A 23,544-nucleotide genomic window follows, 5' to 3' on the forward strand; every position below is an offset into this window, starting at 1 on the left:
GAAAATCTGTATATGCAGAAGCTGAAATCCATGCTGTCAAAGAGCCTAGATAGAGTTTTAAAATACAGTAGCCCAATTTATTGCTAGCCACACAATGTCTGTCTTCATAAAAGACTGTAAAGCTTAATCTGAAAGCTGATCCAAAAGTTAACGTGTCTTTTTCTTACCTGTTTATTGATGGAGCACAATATAATCTAACCATCCATACATTAATTTTGAATGGTAAAAATTAGATGACTAAATATTTGCTTGTAAGATGAATTTAGGTTTATATGGTTGGTCTCTATCCTGCTCCTATAATATCCAACATCTCCCCTGCCCTACCCACTCCAAATAATCATATATCCAGCATCTCTATTGTTCCCTACCCACTCCCAAGGGGTCTAACATCTCTCACCACCCTTCTACCTTCCACTGCTGCTGTCACCTTCACCTTACCTTTATCCAGTGATGTAGCCAGACAACCAAATTTGAGCATCTCTCTCTCTTTCCCTCCCTTCACCGCTCCCTTTTGTTTTCTATTTTTCCCCTCTGTCATACTCAGTGGTGAACCAAGGTGGTGATGATGGGGGCACGGTCTACCCTGGGTACAGACCATAAGAGGGTGCTCCCAGGTCAGTGTCATGGTCCAGGAACTTCGCTACACTGCTGGCATCGGACCTTCCCCTCTGCTGGGTCCTGCCTTCGCAGAAGCAGCAAGCAGGAGGGACCGGCCACAGAGAGGAAGGTCCGATGGCAGCAGAACAACAACTTAAGGCTGCTGATAAAGAGAGAACTCACATACCTCTGGACCTGCCTTCTAAAGCAGCAGCAGTGGCTTCTTGTGGCCCGGCCTGCCGGGGCCTTCCCTCTGCTGTGTCAGTGATGAAGCAGTAGAGAGAAGCCCTGGTAGAGCAGGCCGCAAACAGCTCGCTTGGCGCTGCTGCAGCCATTTGAGGCCCGAAGGAATGTCAGATCTCACGGTTTGTGTGTGTGTGTGTGTGGGTGGGTGGGGGGGGGGATGGAAAACTGTTGCACATTGGAGGAGAGAGGAAAAATTGTTGTACATGGGCTGGAGAAGAGGAAGGGGAGATGCAACAAAAAGTAGAAAGAGGTGAGAGGGAGAAATCCTGGATAAAGTGGAGGGGAGGGAGCATGCATTGAGAAGACAGAAGGAGAAATGTTGGACATAGGGTGGAAGGTAGGGAGAGCTAGTGCATGGGGAGAGAGAAATAAATGCTGCACATGATATTGGAGGGGAGGAAGGGAGAGATGCTGCACAAAGGTTTGACCCCGAGCATAAGGCAGGAAAAGAGAGAGAGAGAGAGATGGTAGACAGTGGGAAAGAAACAGAAATGTTGGATATGGCAATGGAAGGGAAGGTACAGAGATGGAAGATGAATGCTGAGCACCGAGAAATAAGAAAACAACAAATGGACAGGAGACCCTGGAGAGCAAGTTAACAGAAGACAAACTGAAACCAGAGCCTGGGATCAACATGATTTGAATAATAAAGTGACCAGACAACAAAAGGTAGAAAAAATAATTTTATTTTGTGATTACAATATGTCAAATTTGAAATGTGTATCTTCCCAGAGCTGGTGTTAGACAGCAAGCATGAGCTAGGACCTAACAGAGAGAAGAAATGTCTTTTTTGTTTATTTTGTTTGCACCACAGCGCCAGCAAGGTGTTGGAGAGGTTATAACCCTATGTAATGTTCTGAGCTCTATGGGGAGGACAGGCTATATAAATATATATATTTTTTAAATATTTTGTTTATTTTTGGGGGGGGGTGTTAAAAAATGATTGGCCCCGGGTGTCGCATACCCTAGGTACTCCACTGGTCATACCCTCAAGTAATAAAATAGTTGTTCTACAGCACATAGAGGAAAAGTGAAAGTAAAGTGCCTGAAATATTCTGCTCTCAGGTTTCATAAGCGCTGCTATGCCTCCTGTCCTGAGAAGACCTATAGGAGTGATGTGGACAAGCTATGCATTGAATGCGGTGACACCTGCCGCAGTTGTTCCAGCACTGAGTGCAAGTGGTGTGAGGAAGGTTTCTATCTTTTGGGTAAGCAACACAATATCTCAGAATAATTTCCTGAGGCATCAGTGAGCGAAACAATGGCCACACTAGATTAAATTTAAGTATTGGTTGAGATCTTATTTAAATGTAGATTAAATTTAATTTTGAGGACTTTCTATGAATGTTGCTTTATTTTAGACTAATTATTTCTTTGGACTATTGGTGCTTTGCTTTTATGCACCATCTGAAGTCTTTTTGCTTCTCTTGTTGAAAACATTTAAATGTCCGTGACATTATTCTATAATCATTATATTATGATACATATTCCACCACTACCCCAAATAGTTCAAAGTGGATCACAAAGAAAAAGTTACCCTGGCTATCCTCCCATTGGAACTTGAAATCTTGCTGTTCTGCACATGGATCTTTCCTGTCACCCTTTGTTTTCATGTCCCATCAGTGCTCCTTGTCATATGTCTTTTCAAGCTTGGCAAATACCTTATACAGCTTCTTTCTCTAGATCAGTGAATCACAAACTGTGTGCTGTGGCGAGATTCCGGGTGTGCCACCAGGGTTGAGTGTCACCTATGGCATTGGTGTTTCTACTCCTCTCTGCCTCCCCCTGAGCTCGGTGCCATGTCTGGAGGGCCTCCGAGCATGTGTAGATGTCAACATGATGATGCCATGCACATACATGTTATGTCATTACATCAACATCCATGCATGCTCAGAGGCCCTCCAGACACAGCCCCCTAGCTCAGGGAAAACGAGACGAGGTTCATGTGGGGCGGAGATTGGAGGTGGAGCAGACCAGGGCTGGGGGGTGGAGTGGGACAGGGTTGTGGGTGTGCCACAGGAAAACATTTGCTCTGTTAGAGTACTGGAGCAAAAAAATGTTTGCGAGACACTACTCTAGATCAAGACTCTCAACCCAGTCATTGGAACACACCTAGCTAGTCAGGTTTTCAGGATACCCACAATGAATATCCCTGAAATAGAGTTGTATATAAAGAAATGAATGCAACCGTATCTCTTGCATTGTCATTGAGACTATCTTGAAAATCAGACTGGCTGGGTATGTCCCAAGGTTTGGGTTGAGAACCCCTGCTCTAGATTTATCCAGTAAAATCATCAATGTGAAAATTGCATCAATGCTGTCCAACTTTCACTTAACTTTCCCATGTTTTCCATTCCCTCCTCTCTAATCGTCTGCAGGGGTATGCTGTCAACTTGAAATAAAAGTGGAAGCTCAATAAAAATTGTTCAAGCCCAGTGGTTCTTAAACCTGTCCTGAGAGACCCCCCCACCGCCAGTTGAGTTTTCAAGATATCCCTAATGAATATGCATGAGCGAGATTTGCCTATAATGTACGAGGTAGGTAGCAGGCATGCAAATTTCGCTCATGCGTATTCATTAAGTAATACAATAATCGGGAAATCAATTTCAAATACAATAGCTCTAAAAAATATTTTACATTTAAATAGTATAAGTTAATATTACAAAAATATTTTTTATTTCATATACAGTAAAACCTTGGATTGCAAGTAACTTGTTTTGCAAGACAAGCAAAACATTTTATTAAATTTTAACTTGATATACAAGCATTGTCTTGCAATACAAATACATACAGCAAACACACATCACAACATCAGAACTGAGCTGATGGTTCTTCTCTCTCTGACGCTGCAAAAGTGTAGACTTCTAAACAAGCAATGTCTTGCAATCCGAGTACATACAGTATACACACGTCACATCATCACAACTGAACTGATGGTTCTTCCCTCTCTGACACTGCAAGAGTGTAGTGACTTCTAAACGAGCAATGTCTTGCAATATGAGTACATACAATATACACGTGCCACATCATCACAATTGAGCTAATGGTTCTTCCCTCTGATGCTGCGGGAGTGTAGTGACTGTTCTAAATGAGCGAGATCTTGCAATACAAGTACATACAGTATTTTGTATTAAAGTTTTTGGGTTGTGGAATGAATCGTCTGAGTTTCCATTATTTCCTATGGGGAAATTTGCTTTGTTATACGAGTGCTTTGGATTACAAGCATGCTTCTGGAATAAATTATGCTCGCAAACCAAGATCTTACTGTATTGTATATCTAATAGAAAAATCACACACAAATCACTATAAATCACAATTCTCAGCTAAATAGTTTTTCATATATAACCGAGAACCCTACTGATAAAACTGATTTGAACTGTTAAATGTCAATTCAGTTTGGATTTTATTGAATTATTTATCAGTCCACTATTTTCCTCTCGTTGAAAGTTTCATCCCCAGTTGATTGAATTAAGCTTTCAATATTACATTACATTACATTACATTAGTGATTTTTATTCCGCTTGTGCCTTGCGGTTCAAAGCGGATTACATAAGAAGAGAGCTGGACATTTCCAGGAGGGTACATGACATTGGAGAATACAGATTGAGGGTATAGACTTAATGACAGAGTGAGGGTGTAGACATAATAACAATGGAAGATAAATCAGGTTACATTACTATACATATCAAATATTCTGTTTCCATACTTTGGTAGGTAATCGGTTTCCGCTGTTAGTTCGAGCTAGAAATACAAAGCCCAGCCTGACAAAGAACTGTGTTTCGCCTCCCCGACGTCGTCAGGAGCTGTAACTGCATAGGGCTCCCAATGAACTCTTTACACTTCCACACTTACCATAAAGCAGCAGCGACAGGGAGATCTCACTCCAATATTCTTACTGATCACATGCCATCACTACTGAAAGGTATAGGCATTCCTTTATTCCTCTCCTCCTCTCGTTTTTTTTTCACACCCCAACTCTTTCTTTCCCACCCTGTCCCAATTTTTTTCCCTATCCCTCTCCCATAGGTTGTCTCATAGCTACACTCATGCATTCTTCACTCTCCAGTAGCAGCAACTCTTGGTGTTGCTTGCGCCATTCTGATTACCTTCAGCCATGTGGTGAGAAGGAAGTGAGAATCAGGCTCCAGTCCAAGTAATGCTAGAAAGATGAAGGGGAAGAGAGGAGGAGGAAAGCTTATCAGTGTCAGCAGGGTCTTGAAACCAGCATTCTACGGGAGGGAAGAGTTGGGGGCCTGCTCAGTTGGAAGCAGGAAGGGGTGGGGGAAGGAGTTAAACAGCAGTGGCGACAGCACAATCAACATCAGCAAATAGAGACATCAGTAGGAGCTGAATAGAGAGAAGACACAATATGGGATTTCCGCAGCATTTATCATATTAGCCGAATCATGTCAAGCTGCAGGCTCTATATCTGAATCATTGCTTCAATGATGAACCTACTACTACATGTAAATTTGTGGCCCCCATAAGTCATTGTCCAGCACTTTATACAATACAGTATAACCCTTTCTTGCTGGGTGAGTACCAGGCAGATTACTTTACATGCATTGTAACAGTTTCTCTTATCAGTTGCTTCAGGGGTCTCTGAGCCTTACAGTACAAAGTTCTTAGTAGGGGGATTCCTTCCCCAATGGGAACCTAGCTGCCGGAGTTCTTTATACATATGATTCTTTAGGTTTTCTCCTCTGTTCTCTTCCTGTTACTTAGACTTGGTCTTTTAGCATTTCACTTCCTTTCTCCTTAGAAGGATGTGGTGGTGGGTTGGCCCCTCCCCCCTTCCAGCTATCACCTGTGGAGAGTGCAGCACCTTTATAGACTCTCTTAATATTCTCATGAGTCCTCTCTCTGGGTACAATGGCTGTGTTAACCAGTGGCTGGTGCAATGGCCAGGGAAGAGGGAGCCCAAAACAAGGCTCGGCATTTATACCAACACAGTTTCCCTCCAAGAGGTTTTGTCTCCTGCCATTGTCAATCACTGGGAAGAGAACTAGTTTCTTGTTCCAGAAACTATGGAGTATGAAAAAGTCAAAGCCCATTACTATGGGCATTAGTATGGGTCTCTGCAATTTCATAAGGTCTTTGAAATAGCAATTAATAGTTCCTTTATAGCACTGTTTAATAAGGCAGAATAGTGGTGCTTCACTATACCATACAGCAGGGGTGCCCAACACGTCGATCGCGATCAACCAGTAGCTCAGGAAGGCAACGTGAGTCGATCGCTAGACTCGTGTTACCGTCCTGATCTACCGGGCCGATCAGCCTTCCTCTGTGTTCTCCCTAGGGCCTTTTAGCTGGGCGGTCCACCCAGCTGTCATCTGCTGCCGCCGCTGCTGAACATTAAAAAAAAACCCGAATTGGAGATTTCAGCCCGTAGCGAACTTATGCTCCAGGCTCTAAAGTGTGCGTGCCGGCTTCTCTTCTCTTCCCTCCGAAACCGGAAGTTATGTCCGGGGGGGGGGGGGGGAAAGCCGGCACGCACATGTTGAGAGCCCTGAAGCAAGCGTTCGCTACGGGCTAAGGCGGGAGACAGGTTAGTGAAGCATTTCCTCTTCTTGCTGCCGGGTCCTGCCTACTTTCTGTTTCCGCGAAGGCAGGACTCGGCAGCATTTCCCCCAGTAGGTCGATCGCGATGCTGGTCGGCCGAAGCAGGGACAGCTTGGGGCGGCATCGGCTTTCGGGCCTATTATTGGTGGCAGTTTGGGTCCTGGTCCCGATGGCAGTTTGGTCCCCGTTGGCAGTGGCTTGGGGGAGGGCAGGGAGAAAGAAAGAAAAAGGGCAGGCAGGTAAGACAGAAGGAAAGAAGAGAAACAGAAAAAAAAGAAAGGGAGGCAGAGAGAAAGGAAGGGAGAGAAGAAGGAAAAGTTGGGGGAGGGAATGAGGTCTGGAGGAGAGGAAGCATACAGGCGAAAAGAAGGGAAGAAAGATTGGATGCACAGTCAGAAGAAAGTGCAACCAGAGACTCATGAAATCACCAGACAAGGTAAGAAAAATTATTTTATTTTAAAATTTAGTGATCAAAATGTGTCTGAATTTATATCTGCTGTCTATATTTTACACTAAGGTCCCCTTTTACTAAACCACAATAGAGGTTTTTAGCACAGGGAGCCTTTGAGCGTCGAGAGCAGCGCTGGGCATTCAGCGCAGCTCCCTGTACTAAAACTGCTATCGTGGTTTAGTAAAAAGGGAGGGGGGTATATTTGTCTATTTTTGTATGGTTGTTACTGAGGTGATAGTGCATAGAGTCATCTGCTTTGACCTCTTTGAAAAACCCTGGAATAAGAATGATAATTAACATTTTCTATGTGTACAGTGTGCTTTGTGTTTTTTTAAAATTTTATTGTTGGTAGATCATTTTGACTTGGTCATTTTAAAAGTAGCTCGCAAGCCCAAAAAGTGTGGGCACCCCTGCCATACAGTTTCTTATATTGTGCAAATTTCAACAAGGATTCAATGTGGTTTACAATAAGATTCTTAAACCATTAAATACGGTCAATAAATCATGGATTAAAGAGAGAAGAAGTATGTGTTTAACATTTTCCTGAATTGGTAATCTGAGTCCTCTTGATGTAAATGCTCCTATTGCCCTATCGCTTTACTCCAATTGAATTTTACCACTATCTCTCACTCCCACCTTGTTCTCTGCCTACATGTATTGATGACTGTACAGTGCGTCTATTCTCGCTGATTGTTTGCTTTCTGTTCCAGCCCTTCCTATCCCTGCACCAGCTTACATGTACTTTATAACTTTACTTTGTACCTATCTTCGCTGATTGTCCAGCTCCTCGAAATACTACGGCTTTGGCGGTATATATGAATAAAATTATTATTATTATTAAACACAGTGGCAGATTATTCCAAACCTCTGGACCTTGAAATTCAAAAGTAGATTCATGTATCTTTTTCTGGCGAACATGTAAAGGAGAAAGAAAGGTCAACTTAAAACACTGTGTTGATCTTGAGCTAGTTAAGTCAGGACTTCTTAAATTTGTCTAGAGATTCCACAACTAAGTACTTAAAATATCCACAATCAAAATACAGGAGATTTCCTTGTACTGGAAACAAATTCATATCATATTCAAATTCATCTTGTGTGGCTTATTGTGGATATCTTCAAAACCCATCAGGCTAGAGCAGGGATAGGGAACTCCGGTCCTCGAGAGCCGTATTCCAGTCGGGTTTTCAGGATTTCCCCAGTGAATATGCATTGAAAGCAGTGCATGCAAATAAATCTCATGCATATTCATTGGGGGAAATCCTGAAAACTTGACTGGAATACAGCTCTCGAGGACCGGAGTTCCCTACCTCTGGGATAGAGGAACCCTAGGACAATGATTCCCAACCCTGTCCTGGAGGAACACCAGGCCAATCGGGTTTTCAGGCTAGCCCTAATGAATATGCATGAGAGAGATTTGCATATGATGGAAGTGATAGGCATGCAAATTTGCTTCATGCATATTCATTAGGGCTAGCCTGAAAACCCAATTGGCCTGGTGTTCCTCCAGGACAGGGTTGGGAACCACTGCCCTAGGACAGGTTTGTGAAGTCCTTGATTAAATCTGTCTTTCTAGTGACATGGTAACTTGCCTTCTGGGGGACTGAAAAGAATTAAACTTGAAAGGAAGAAGGACACTGGGTTCTACCAGATGTTATTTTCCAATAGAGTCAATGTTGAAAAACATTCCAGATTCATGCAGATACATGGTTTATCCTCATAATGTGACTCAATGCGGCATTATGATCAGGCAGAGGGGCTTGTGGGCTGATAGTATTCAGAGCACCAGAAAATAGAACTGATTCTGGTTTATACCTATCTCTTTAAGGGCAGGGGTGAATATAACTGGATGCTGCTACTTGGACCAAGCGGGGACTGACTGAAAGGGTTACAGGAACAAAGCCCTTTTCATCCCCATCTTAAGTAAATCCAGACCTTAATATGACTGTCAAACTTTTTTTTCCCATTCATCTTGTATCTACAGATGGAGAATGTGTTTCTGACTGTGGTTCTGGTTACTATAAAGAAGAAGATGAAGGAGAATGTGGTTTGTGCCATAGAACTTGTACGATGTGCAGCGGGCCTGAATATGATGAATGCACTGTCTGCAGTGGACATTTACAGCTCAGAGACAGAAAGTGTGAGGATCCTTCCAAGGTGGCAATCGAAGGATGGTTCTGGAATGGTATGGAGCTGGTGTTGTTCCCTTGCTTTGTTGTAAGACTTGTGGCTTTTAAACATAAGAACATAAGAAGTTGCCTCCGCCGGGTCAGACCAGAGGTTCATCGTGCCCAGCAGCCCGCACCCGCGGTGGCCCATCAGGTCCACGACCTGTTAAGTGTCCCTGTCTTTCCTATACCTATCTCTATGTCTATCTGTCCCTGCCTTTCCTATACCTATCTCTATGTTTATCTGTACCCCTCAATCCCCTTATCCTGTAGGTATCTATCCAAACCTTCTTTGAACCTCTGTAGCGTGCCCTGCCCTACCACAGCCTCCGGGAGAGCGTTCCATGTGCCCACCACCCTCTGAGTAAAGAAGAACTTCCTAGCATTTGTTCTAAACCTGTCCCCTTTCAATTTCTCCGAGTGCCCCCTTGTACTTAAACATTTGAACGGTATCTTTACTTATATTTAATATCTTTTATACCACTTGCAAGCCCAAAAGCTACTGAAGCAGTGTACAATCAGGTACAGAAGGTATTTTGCTGACCCTGGAGGACTCACAAGGAGGCAATGATGGGTTTAATGATTTGACCTAGATCACAAGTAATTATAGTGGGATTTGAACCAGGTTTTTAGCCTTCTCTAACCATTAGAGAGGAGTATACTGTACATAAGAGAGACAGGCATGGGGGAAGCCACTGCTTGCCCTGAGATCGGTAACCTGGAATATCGCTACTATTTAGGTTTCTGACAGGCACTTGTGACCTGGATTGGCCACTGATGGAAATGGGATATTGGGCTAGAAAAGGGATAAGCAATTCCAGTCCTCGAGAGCCGAAGCCAGATCATGTTTTCAGGATATCCACAATAAATATGCATGAGATAGATTTGCATCTCAAGGAGGCAGAGCATGCAAATCCATCTCATACATATTCGTTGTGGATAACCTGAAAACCTGACCAGGCTCTGGTTCTCGAGGACTGGAATTGCCTACCCCTGGGCTAGAAGCACCACTGGTTTGATCCAGGCTCTTCTTTTGTTTTTATGTAGGAAGGCTACCTACTGATTTTTTGCATTTCAAGTGCTACTTCTCCTCCTTTCTTTAGATGTACACAACAGAGAATGACACGGAGACAAATTTTTCCCCATCCCTGTAGGAACTCATTTTCCTGTTCTGGCAAGTTCTTTTCCTGTCCCTGCCCCATTCCTGCAAGCTCCATCCTCATCTGCACAAGCCCCTATTCTTATGTTCTTACAGTCTGTTATTAAGACATGGGGGAAGCATCTGCTTGCCCTGGATCGGTAGCATGGAATATTGCTACTCTTTGGGTTTTGGCCAGGTACTAGTGGCCTGGATTGACCACCGTGAGGACGGGCTACTGGGCTTGATGTACCATTGGTCTGACCCAGTAAGGCTACTTTAAAATCATAAGTGTTCGAGACTTGTGCGGTTAACACAGAGCTTATAGGAATGGGACAGGGACAGCGACAAAACTCACGGGGATGGAGACAAATTTGTTCCCCAGGTCATTCTCTAGTACACGACCTAAGTTGTTGTAGCAGATAGATATTAAAACTAAATCACATATTACATTACATTACATTACATTACATTAGGGATTTCTATTCCGCCATTACCTTGCGGTTCAAGGCGGATTACAAAAGGTTAGTTTAAGGACAGGATTACAATGAATTACAGAATTACAGAATTACAGAATTAGAGAATTACAGAATTACAGAATTACAGAATTACAGAATTACATAATTACAGAATTACATAATTACATAAATTATAATGAATAGCTAGATAGGTAAGATGTAGATCTTAAGGGCTTTTAGAGGTCGTGTTGTTATTGCTGTTTTAGGAATTTCTTGAAAAGTGTGGTTTTTATTTCTTTTCTGAACGTCTTATAGTCTGGGGTTGTCATCAGAAGGTTGGATATCTGGTTGTCCAGTCTTGCAGCTTGTGTGGCTAGGAGGCCGTCATGTTGTTTTGTTCTTTTTACTTCTTTGGATGGGGGGGGTATGAATGGGGAGTGCGTTTTTCTGTGTCTGGTGTTGGTTGCTTGGATGAGGCGATTGTTCAGGTATGATGGGCTGTCTCCGTGTAGGGTTTTAAATAATATGCAGTAGAATTTGAATTGGATTCTTTCTTGGATTGGGAGCCAGTGTGAGTTGATGAAGGCCTCAGTGATGTGGTCGTGTTTTTTCAATGAATAGGCGAGTCTTAAGGCTGTATTTTGGATTGTTTGGAGTTGTCTTATCGTAGTTGCTGGACATGGGAGGAAGAGTATGTTACAGTAGTCCAATATGCCTAGTATTAGGGATTGTACTATAAGTAGGAATTGTGTACTTTCAAAGAATTTTCGGACTTGTCTCAGGTTTCTCATGATTGCGAATGATTTTTGAGTTGTTTTGTTTATTTGCGGTTGCATTGTGCAGCATCTGTCTATGGTCATGCCTAGTAGTTTTATGGTTGTTTGGATGGGATATTTGGTTGCGTTTATGTCTAGTATGGTTGTGGTTTGGATCTTGTCGTTTTCTAGGAGGATGAATTTGGTTTTGTCTTGGTTGAGTTTAAGTTTGTGATTTTCCATCCAGGTTGTGACTGCTTCCAGTGTTTGGTGAAGTTCGTCTGTCATGGTTGGTTTGGAATGATCGTATGGGATGAGGATGGTGATGTCATCCGCATAGCTATAGGATGTTATGCCTAGATTATCCAGATGAGTTCCTAGAGAGGCCGTGTATAGATTGAAGAGGGTGGGGGATAGTGGAGATCCTTGTGGTACGCCGCAGGGGTTTGACCAGGATTCTGATTTTTCTTTGTTTGATTTTACACTGTAGGTTCTGAGTTTTAGGAATCCTTCGAACCATGCGTATACTTTATCTGAGATGCCTATTGCATCTAAGATCTGTAGAAGGATGTTGTGGTCTACTAGGTCGAATGCCGCCGATAGGTCCAGTTGTATGAGTAGCATTTTTTTTCCTGTACTAAGTTGTTGTCTGACGGTATCCATGAGGGAGCCTAGTAATGTCTCTGTGCTGAAGTTTGTTCTGAATCCTGATTGCATGGGGTGGAGTAGGTTGTGGTCCTCTATGTAATTGGTGAGGAGTTTGGCTACTAGGCCTTCTATAATTTTGACATATAGCGGAATTGAGGCTATAGGTCTATAGTTAGATGGGAGGTTTTGTGGTGCCTTTGGATCTTTTTGGATTGGGGTGATGACGATTTCGCTGAGGTTGTCAGGGAATGTGCCCTCTGTGAGCGTGAATTGGATCCATTGTAGAGTTATGGTGCGGAACTTTACACTAGAGGTGGTAAGGAGATATGAGGGGCAATGGTTGAGGTCACAGGAGGCATGGCTGTATTTTTTGTAGAATTTGTTGAATTCTGACCATTGTATGTTTGGGAATTGAGTCCAAATTCTGTCTGCTGCGATTGCCTCTTTTCCTGTAGGGTGGATTGTGATTGGATTTTGCTTGGATGAGTTGAGGATGAGTGTGGCTCTGGTGTTGGTGATTTTATTCTTGAAATGTTCTGCTAAGAGGGTAGGTGATGGTGGAGGTGTGTTCGTGGTGGTAGTGTGTGGTTTGGTGTCTGTTAATTCTTTCAGGATTTGGAAAATTTTTTTGGAATCTTGTGTTTCTGTGCCTATGAGCTTGGTATAGTAACTTTTCCTCTTGTCTTTTAGTAGATTTTTGTATAGTTTGTTGATTTTTTTCCAGTCGGTTTTTGTTTGTTCTTGGTTCTTTTTTCTCCATTTTCTTTCTAATCTTCTACACTGTCTTTTGAGTTGGAGTAATTCATTATCAAACCATTGGTCTGATTTCCTGCTGATTCTGGTTTTGGTTTGTATGGGTGCCAGATTATCAAGGATGTTGGTGGATACATTTTTCCAGTGGGAGATGAAGTTTTTTGGGTCGCAGTCTTGGATGGTTTCGTCTACCTTTGACCAGAAAATGGTTGGGTCGATATGTTTGCGTGAGGTATATGTGGTTTTTTTTGATTGAGGTGTGAATTTGGTTTTGGACCAATTGATATTGAAGTTATAGATGTAGTGGTCTGACCATAGGGATGGGGACCATGTTCCGTTAGGAGTTTGGATTTCTTGATTGGATGGTTGGTGAGACATGAATGCTGCAATGTCCAGTTGATGACCTTTTTCATGCGTGGTTTGTGGGTTTAGGATCTGGAAGGATAATGCATTGAGGAAGGATAGACAGTTGTTTGCTGGTATGGAGGTTGGGTCTTCTAGGTGTAGGTTAAGAACATAAGAACATAAGATTTGCCATACTGGGACAGACCGAGGGTCCATCAAGCCCAGTATTCTGTTTCCAACAGTGGGCAACCCAGGTCCCAAGATCCCAAGTATGGAAACAATTCAACTGTATTTAAAAGTCCCTTAAGAGACAGTGTCTCGTAATTTAAATCTGATCAGACGTAAGTCTGCTATAAGGGCAGTCATTTCAACACATGTCAGATCCTTAAACCATGTCTAATGTTATGACAAACTAAAATTATATTACAGTTTTGATGTCACCTAAGGCCTTAATGGTACTGTGTTTGTCTAAGGAGCTATATTTTATTATTCTGTGATGATAATATTAAACCTCTTCCAAAATCACAGCTCTATTTATATTATTAAAACTTTAAATATCAGTAATAAATATATAATTTATAATTAAATTAATAGAGTACTCAGACCCTTAACCAATCTGTTTAGTGATAACACTGAACTATGGTTACCAATGGGACCATCATCGCCTCTATAGTCCCAAAACCACACTAAAAAACATCATCAGAGACGTGGCAGAGGAAATTAGGCCAGTATAAGACCGCGAAGCAGCGTGTTTACTGTGCCTGGGACGCTGCTGGAGCTTCGAGGTTTGTTGGCCGTGTAGCGGTAGGCGGGTCGGCTGGGAGGGTCAACGGGGGTTTCTGGTGTACCGGGTAGGGTCGGCATGGGGGGGGGGGTTAAAATATGCTGCTCAGGGGGATGGGAGGCAGGCAGGCAGGCTGGCATCAGGGGGATGGGGGGTTTTAATGGAAACATGCTGGTCAGGGGGATGGGAGGCAGGCAGGCAGACTGGCATTGGGGGGGGTTAAATGGAAACATGCTGCTCAGGGGGAAGGGAAGAAGGCAGGCAGGCTGGCATTGGGGATGGGGGTGGGACAAAGTCTGGAAGATAATAATGGGGACATAGGAAGGAGGCACTGGGGGCACTAAGGACATAGAAAGGGGCACTGAGGGCACTAAGGACATAGGATGCACTGAAGGCACTAAGCAGGACAGAGGCACTGGGGGCACTAAGGACACGGGAAGGAGGCACTGGGAGCATTAAGGACATAGGGAGAGACACAGACAGAAAAAATGACAGACAGACAGGCAGCGTGCAAGGAGAGAGAGACAAAGAAAAAAAACCCCAGACAGACAGACATCTCTAGCACCCATTAATGTAACAGGCTTAAAGACTAGTATGGTAATACACATGCCAAAGTGTCAGTAGGTTTTTGAATGCTGGATTTAATAAGCCACTGGCATTGACAGTGTTTTGCCCTCTTCCATGCTCTCTTAACAACTATATGGAAAAAGCCTATGTATTTCCCCTAGGAGGGAAAAACTAAATTAATAAAGAAACAGTATTAGGAACACTGGACCAGTAAAGGTGTCTAGCCCAATCAATGCATATCTGTGGAGCCATTCAGAATTTGACTGTGGGGTCTGGGCGACAAAGTTTGAATATATTTATCCCAGCCCTTTAGAAATGATTTCTCTCTCCTGTGGTGACTCCAAACCCTATAAGATCCTATAAATGGTGTCTAATTCTTAGGCGCCATTCAGCACAGTTATCAATCAGCTGCCAGGCGCCATTTATAGAATTGTGCATTCTTAGGCGCTGCTAGGTGTTGAATTCATAGACGCCTTGCAATTTAGGCCAGGATTTTCATGGCCTGAGTGTGCCTAATTTATTCCATGCCCCGAATCCACCCCTAATCATGCCTACTTGCTGTGTAGGCCCTGGTAGGTGTTTCAGTGTAGAGTAGGCACCTACTGATTAATTACATTTTTAATTGTTTTTTTAAGTGATACTTCAATTATCAGCACTGATTAAGCCAATTTTAAAAATTGTTAGGCACCCCTTTAAATCTCTATGGGCTTCGGGGCTGTTGCTGCGTGGCTTTGTAAAAGGGGGGGTAAGTGTGCTGATCAAGGCGTCCAACTGCATGGGCCTTTTATAGAATTAGAGCCTTTGTGCTCGTTTTATGACAATATCCATCTGGAGATCTATGTTTCCTAGATCAAAAGAAAGTAAATTTCCCCTACCCCCTAAAATAAATATACATATGATACGATATTATTTGGAACTACAATGAGGAAAAAAAGTCAGATATCTAATAAAAACAATACGTTTTTACTCATAATGACAGGAGTTGCTATACAGCAAATTATGAGGAATTGGAAAAATTATGATAGATTAAGTTATAGTTTTTGGTGGAATTCATTGTGCCATATTTTTTTAAATGGAGAAAATAATAGCTCTCCAACGAGGAAGTTATAAAAAGTTTATGGAGGTCTGGGAGCCATTAACAAATTATTGTAAGGAATAATTATAATTGAGTAATTAATCATTTATTTTTCTCCTTTTGATTATTAAAGTATAAGGGGGGAGGGTGGGATGATTTTATATGTATAAAATTATATGATTATATTGGAAGAAGGATAGGAGGGCAAAGTTATAGTTTGATTTCAGTGAATGTATGATTAATAAGTATTATTATAGTGTATATGATTGTATAATGAATTACTTGTTGAAAGTTTTAAAATGAATAAATAAATATACAAACGGTACTAATGCCAGGAAAGTTGGAGGAAAGAGGGGAAGGTGATGAATCTGGAGGGTGGGGAGATATGATAATGTGCCACGATAACATAAACCCAATACCAGTAATGCTACGGTGTTAAAAAGACTGTTACATCCTCTCTCAAGGATTCCTTCTGTTTGAGAAATTTGTTGTGGGTTTATTCAAAACTGATTTTTTATTTTCTGTATTGGGCCTTTCCTACCTTATGGAACAGTCTTCTCCTTTACCTGCATTCTGAACCACCCCATTCAAAATTTAAAATAGAACTAAAGATGTATTATTTTGATACAATATTTAGGGGTCCTTTTACCAAACTTCAGTATTCTGTAACAGTGGGGGGGGGGGGGAGGTCTAAATTAGATCGCATGTAACTCAAAAGGGGATAAGGCCATGGGAGGGATCGAGACAGGCTGAGGCAGCCATGCTGGTAAGACACTACAGTTTCAGTATCATGATAGCAGGCATGAAAGAATGGGATGATTGCATAGAACAGAAAGTAGGAGGATGCTACAAAATTACAAATTACAGTGGACTTTTATTCAATTAAGTACCGGGAGATTTTTGCTTCATCTTCGGATCATTATACATTTTTGCCTTGGGTTTGCGGGTTCGACTGAATTAGGGTATCGCATGCCAAATGAGCTATAATTTTATTCATGGCACTACTCTTTTGTGAACTCCTAAAATAGGCCAACGATTACTATAAGCAGAGAAAGGAGCTCTCAGTCCTCTAGTCGAGCTCCTTTCTCTGCTTATAGTAATCGTTGGCCTATTTTAGGAGGTCAAGTAAGGATTCTTACTTTTATTAAGAGAGTTTAGTACTATGCTCTTTTGTGACCCACAAGGAATCCACTCTTTAAAGTCACAATCTAAAGTCATTCAAATGTTATGTCAATGTGATCAGAATAAACCAATATCAATTCATAATATATACAATATAAATGTATTTAAGATTTTATTTCTAACATCATCAATTCATTAAAAAGCAAACATATAAACAAACAAACAAACATGCACATAAACAAAAAACAATATGTTAAAGGGTATATATTGAAAAAAGGCAAAGGAGTCCACTACATTCATTATATAATCATATTGTTCATAAATCACTTAACTCGAGTTGGTCCAAGCTTCAGCTTCAATAGCCAAGCCAAGACGACGAGTTGGAGTCCTAAGCCAACCAGAAGAAAAAAAGTCACACAAAGATCGCAAATACAAATACAAAGAGTTCATGTGCAAACTGATCCCAAAATCATCCAAGTGGATAAAGTGCGAGTGCAAAAATCCAATAAAGTGATCCAGCGTTGTTCAAAAATATGAGAAAGTGAACAAACAATTCATCCAGTCTTCCACAACACCTTCCAATTCTCTCCTCCTCAACACAAGCCGTGTTTCAATGACTTTCTTTATCAAGAGGAAGAATCATACGGGCGAGAGATAGAAGCAGACTTAACCAGGAGCAAAGCTTGCAGTCGCCACGCAAACGGTTTTCACTTATCGATTAGTACGCGTGAGCGCCCCAATGATAGTGTGCGGCTGGCCTTTCTAGTGTTGCCAGCGCTGCTTCTTAGCAAGCATCAGAGCTGCTCTTCAGAGCTTACAACCCCACATTGAGGGCGCTCCTTCACTATTTAAATTTTATTTATTCTTAATTAATTTGTCATATATTTAATTCCATCTAAGATGCCAGGGTTCTCTCTTGACATGCGATACCTCAGGCATGTCTACCTTAATTGATTGTGTCTTTCAAGCACTACATTTCTCCCTTGGGGCTTCATATTGTTGTTTTATAACCCTGCCAATACACCCAATATTGGTGTTCAGTGCACCAAAGTAATGCTATGTTGGATGTGACAATGCTATCAAGACATCATTAAAAGTTCAGCATTAACACTGCTGCCTTGGTTTGCACTCCAGGTTTACCTATACCAACTGGCCTAAAATGAAAGGGCTGGTGAGGGTGAGGAACCCTGGAAATGGTACATCGTCGCTTGACCCTTCTTCTTACCCCTAGAAGTAGCTGAACAAGCCTCTTGGCCCCCTCCTTGAATGGAATTTCTAGGAAGCTTCTGAGCTGATCATCTGCTGTCCCTAAACCTCCACAGTGACTCTGAACCCATCGTCCTTTTACCCACAGCCCAACTCACGCTCAAAAAGTCATCTTCATTTTCACTGTAATACTGACACACATATACAGAACATGGATTAATGCTCCTAGAACCCAGACGTTAAGTAAAGCCTGCTGGTACACAGACTCCATAAAGATGAAACCTGTCAAAATGTCTTGAAACGACTTACCTTTTAGTTGTGTTTAATGTGCTGCAATCAGCAGTTCATATGCTTGAAGAGCACCCCCTCTAGTGGACACAGAGACACACTACTGTATTAAACATAGTACCATAGTAAATGACGGCAGATAAAGAACTGAACGGTCCATTCAGTCTGCCCTGCAGTCATACCCATCAAAAATTCATGATTAAATTAACTTGTCTCTTCTTTGATATGCCTGGAAAACAGACTGCAAATTCCACCAGGCATTGTCCTAGGCTCCAAATGCTGAAGTTACCATCCAATCCTATTCAACCATCCCGCCTGCAGGATATCTTTCACAAGACTGGCCAGCAACATCCCCATGTTTCAAGTGTGTGGTGCAGTAGTTGGAGCTACAGCCTCAGCACCTTGGGGTTGTGGGTGCAAACCCCGTGCTGCTCCTTGTGACCCTGGGCAAGTAACTCAGTCCTCCATAGCCTCAGGTGCGTTAGATAGATTGTGAGTCCACCGGGACAGAGAGGGAAATGCTTGAGTACCTGATTGTAAAACTGCTTAGATAATCTTGATAGGCGGTATATAAAAATCTAATAAACTTAAAACTTAGTGGAGTTCCCATTGATGCCCTCCCCAGCCCATCCCATACTAAATCACCACACATGGGACACAGACCACGCAAGTCTGTCCAGCACTGGCCCTATTTCCTTAATTTACATCCTTATTTGATTTACATCCTTCATTTTCAAACAGAAAAAAAAGGCAGATAAAGATTATATGACCTATCTAGTCTGCCTAACCATGCCATCCCCTCTTCTCCCTTAGAGATCCAATGTGCTTGTCTCAAGCTTCCTTGAATTCAGATATAATTTTTAATCTCCACCACCTCCACTGGGAGGACATTCCAAGCATTCACCACCCTTTCTGTAAAAAAGTATTTTCTGAGGTTACTTCTGAGTCTGTCCCTTTAACCTTCATCCTTTGCCCCTTCATTCCAGAGTTTCCTTTCTTATGAAAGAGACTCGCCTCATGTGCATTTATGTCACTTACTGTAGGTATTTAAACATCTCCATCATATCTCCGTTCTCCCGCCTTTCCTCCAAAATATGCTTATTGAGATCTTTAAGTCATTCCCCATATGCTTTATGATGAAGACCACCTACCATTTTAGTAGCCGTCCTCTGGACCAACTCCATTTTTTGTTATACCATGCTCTGAATACCCAGTTGGTGATAAAACATGTTATAATTAATATTATAATAATTACTACTAATAATATAATAATTACTAGAAAAGTTTAAGAAGAAATTATTGTTAGGGACCGTCTCTGGCAGTGTTCAAGGCCCAGTTAAAAGCCCACCTCTTTGAGAGTGCTTTTGACTCCTAACTCCTGTCACCTTGGGTTCTGCATTCCCAACCCTATATGTAATATCTGTCTGTCCAAGTTAGATTGTAAGCGCTTCTGAGCAGAGACCATCTATAAATGTCATAAAGTACAGCACTGCGTATGCCTTTCAGTGCTATATAAGTGATAAGTAGTAGTAGATATGTTTCCTATTTCTTGTACTGCACACAGTGCTAATAAACCACTGTTCATAGGAGTTATTAATAAAATGTCAATGCATAGGTTTCTTGTCTTAACTAGGGTTTAAATTTCTGTAATTCTACAAAGTAATGTTGGATTATCACATTGTACGACACCATGAAGTTGTAATCCAGTGTGTGGTAGTAGCCCCCCCCCCCCCCCCAAAAAAAAAAAGCAAACAGGATACTAGGAATTATTAGGAACGAGATGATGAATAAGAATAAGAATATTATAAAGCTTCTGTATCACTTAATGTTGTGGCTTCACCTTGGGTATTGTGTTCAGTTCTAGTTACCGTATCTCAAAAAAGACATAGCAGAATTAGAAAAGTGAATAAAAGAAGTGTGAATAAAATGACAAAGATGATGGAATTCCTCTTGTTTGAGGAAAGGCTAAAGAGGCTAGGTCTCTTCAACTTGGAAAAGAGATGGCTGAGGAGAAATAGTATATACTGAGCAGAACAGTATATACTCAAATATAAACCTAGATTTTGGGGCCAAAAAATGGCTCAAAAATGGGAGTTTCTGTTTATATTCAAGTCTTCCCCATCTCAGACCCTTTGCAGGCCTCTCCCCAGCCCTACTTTAAGCCCTGCTGATCCAATGGTGAGCCAGGGCAGGAACGATCCTTCTACGCTCCTGCCCCATCCCTCCTGCCCTCACTACTCAAAATGGCTGACGTGAATTTCCAGGTGAGTGCAGCTGAAGTGCCGGTGGGTGAAAGATATCACTCGCGGTCTACTCTGACCGCCTCGTTCTGTAGTAAAGTCGGGCTACATCAATCATGAGCTGCTTTAACATGCAGCTCCTGATTGGTATAGCCCGACTTTACTACAGGAAGAGGCGGTCGGAGCAGACCGCGACTGACTGGGTCCGTGATTTGCGACCTGCGAAGTCACGGGGGGAACAATGTACAGTATATAAAATTTATAACCTGCTCTAATCTCAAAAATAGACTCTAGGTGGATAACAACACTTAAAAATTGCAGTTAAATTTCCTCTTCATTTTTACATTATATTCATTAAAAATAATGAACAAGTGAACCCACAGCAGATGGAGAAAAATAGCATGTTTGCACTTATAACCAATTTATTACTGATGAACATATGGCCAATATTTTGCCTCATGTCACAGAAGACAGGAAAACAGATCATACAAATGCAATGTCAGAGAGGGAGGAGGGAGAAAACAAGGTCGCGTGGCCGGCTAAGTAGAGAATGTAAGTTTGAGCAAGCATAGAAAGAGGGGAAAAAAAAATAGAGAGATGCAGACATGCACTGGAAGTAATCTTAGGGGAGTAAAACCAGGCGATGAGATAAAAAAAAGCAACTGGAATGGATTTTGCTTTTGGTCTGGCTTCTCCTTTCTTCCTATTAGAAAGCGACGGCTTTCAATTTGTTCCTTCTCTGAGCAGATCTTTTACTCCAAAAGGAAAAAATGGAGGGTGAGGTAGCCTACATAGGCAGCACAACCATAAAGCTGCTGTGGGAAAAGAACTTAGCCACGGGGAGAGAGACTGCCATGGAAATGCTGCCTGCTTGTAGAACTTAGCCACAGGATCCGAGGAGAGAGACAACTGTGAAGCTGCCTGCCACTGAGAGAGAATGAGACGAGTCCGACTGAACAGCCCAACCATCGGCCCGCTGTGGACTCCCCAGCAAAATCATAAAGCCACTTGTGTGCCATCAAAGACTGCACATGTGGGTGTGGGACTGAGGCTGGTGTGGTTGACTGCAGCTGTGCAGGACACCAGCCAGATAGGAATTGGATTAAATTGGCGGTCTGAGCTGGTGGGCCTTGGCAGTCCTCGTTGACATCATTGTAGCAGCACACCTGTGGCTCCCCCTGAAGATTTTGGGCCCGAGGCATATGCCTACTGGGCTCACTTTAATCTGGCCCTGGCTATATTCCTGCTAGCTGCATTCTGGATGCCAAACCTCTTCCACAGCAGAACAGTAATCCCTGGAGCCTGAATGAGTCCTGAGCAAAATTCCACTTTTCTTCTGTATATTGGTGTGAAACCTCAGTTGGAACAGGGAGTATGGTGAGGACTCTCCTTCAATAGGAATCTTCTTGAGATTGATCCTTAGATTCCCTCACACCTACTCCAAGCATATACTCCTTTGAGCAGTGTTTCCCAACTCTATCCTTGAGGCATATGTAAGTAGACAGAGGTCCAGCCTTGCCACAATGAAGATGCATAAGATACAGTTCCACTTCCAGGCATTCTAACCTTGAGCCCTGGACTCCTTCTAGGGGAGAGCCCAGAAGGACAGAACAACTATTCTGTACCTATATTAACCCACCTAACCTTTGGACACCTCACAATTGAAGAGTCTAAAAAAAAAAACCCCAAAACCCCACTCCTCTAGGTTTTAAATGAGGTGACTGTTTCCTAGTTAGCCTGAACATCTCGGCTGCCTTTGATACTATCCATTATCAATTGTAGGCTAGTGATCCTGGAGGCAACAATCAATCGGTCCTTTTGTGGTAGCCAATGAAGAGAAAGTCCTGGTGTTGTATGCTGATCATTGGGCAACTCATCCAAAAATGAACAAAATCAAATATTTGTCAGTGTACATCCCCTAAAAAGTAAGACGAGCAGCAGATCAGCTGTTGTTTGTGGAAGAAGAATAAAGACATAATCCAGCTTTCCTAATGACTGCTGTATCAGTTTGAAACTAACAATGATATCTATCTACCATTATAGCTTAAGTTAGTGCAAGATACGGGGATGCACATCTTTACTGGATTGAGCTATCTCTGTTTCTAGTGGTGATCAAGCATATGAACTAGCAGATACAAAACTGCCCCCCCTAGTGCATTCTGTGGGTTATTTCTCCATGCAAAATGTAGTGTACTGGAATGAATGAATACGCTGGTTTTATGCTAGGTATTGCCAGTGGAAACTAGGTACACTATAACATTTGGATCATGTCACAGGAGGTCCTATTAGAGCAAGGGTGGGCAACCATGGTCCTTGAGTGCCACAAGCCACAGTGAGTATGCATAAGATCTATGGAAACAGTGCATGCAAATTAATCTCATGCATCACTGGATTGTGTCCCTTGAGGGCTAGGGTTACCTACCCCTGTATCAGAGGACAGAGAAGGCAAACAGATGAGGCCACTGCTAACGACGCATCCCCTGAAGAAGGCGTTATTTTGAAATGCCAAAACAGGGAGTCTTGTTGGGACACTTTTAACGTTTGTTCAATTCAATGATTTAGACATCTACCTTGTCTTCTTTTTGTTGTTGTTCTTAAAAAAAATTGGCCAGGGATACTATTGTTCTAGTAGGCAACTGAATCTTGTCAGTATCCACATGTTTCTTCTACGTTTAGGAAAGAATTGTGTTGCGTTGCTCCTGCTAGTGAGTATCCCAGGGCCATTTCAAGAGACTAGTACCTTGAGCCAATGTTTGCATTGGCACCCCTACAATCTGGTATCTCTCTTCTCCCCCTCCCCCCAATCTCTCTCCCCCTCTCTCCCCTCCCTGTCCCCACTGGAGCAGGTGATGCATTGATGATAAAGAGTGCCAAAATCCCAGTCTGGCCCTCTAAAAGTTTGAAGGCAGACTGGACTGGGATTTTGGTGTCCTTTATTACTGAAGCCCTGGGTCAGGGTCTCATCTGGTCCATAGGTTGAACTGGTCCTAGCTTTCATATTCATCATCTTGCTGGCTAGTTCATATGTACATTACAGATTTTCCTGATGGTGATTGTGCATATCAGTTCTCCCAAAGTCTTCCCTCTGAGCTTTGAATCTTGCTTTGTACCTGGAGACAGATGACATGTTTTTTTACTTTCCAT

The 23,544-nt window shown here is 42.3% G+C and overlaps 1 protein-coding gene across 2 annotated transcripts in view; it reads left to right on the forward strand.

Annotated features, from left to right (window-relative positions):
• Nucleotides 1-23,544, forward strand: part of PCSK5 (proprotein convertase subtilisin/kexin type 5) — a 767,735-nt gene that overhangs the window by 676,932 nt on the left and 67,259 nt on the right. Inside the window, exons 26-27 of one of the 2 annotated variants that reach the window (XM_033926861.1) lie at nucleotides 1,909-2,051; nucleotides 8,838-9,038. In XM_033926861.1, the coding sequence (XP_033782752.1) occupies nucleotides 1,909-2,051; nucleotides 8,838-9,038 (344 nt within the window). The remainder of the gene's footprint in view (nucleotides 1-1,908; nucleotides 2,052-8,837; nucleotides 9,039-23,544) is intronic. The other variant, XM_033926868.1, reaches the window with a different exon arrangement.

Source organism: Geotrypetes seraphini, chromosome 1, assembly GCF_902459505.1.
Source record: "Geotrypetes seraphini chromosome 1, aGeoSer1.1, whole genome shotgun sequence".
Classification (NCBI taxonomy): domain Eukaryota; kingdom Metazoa; phylum Chordata; class Amphibia; order Gymnophiona; family Dermophiidae; genus Geotrypetes; species Geotrypetes seraphini.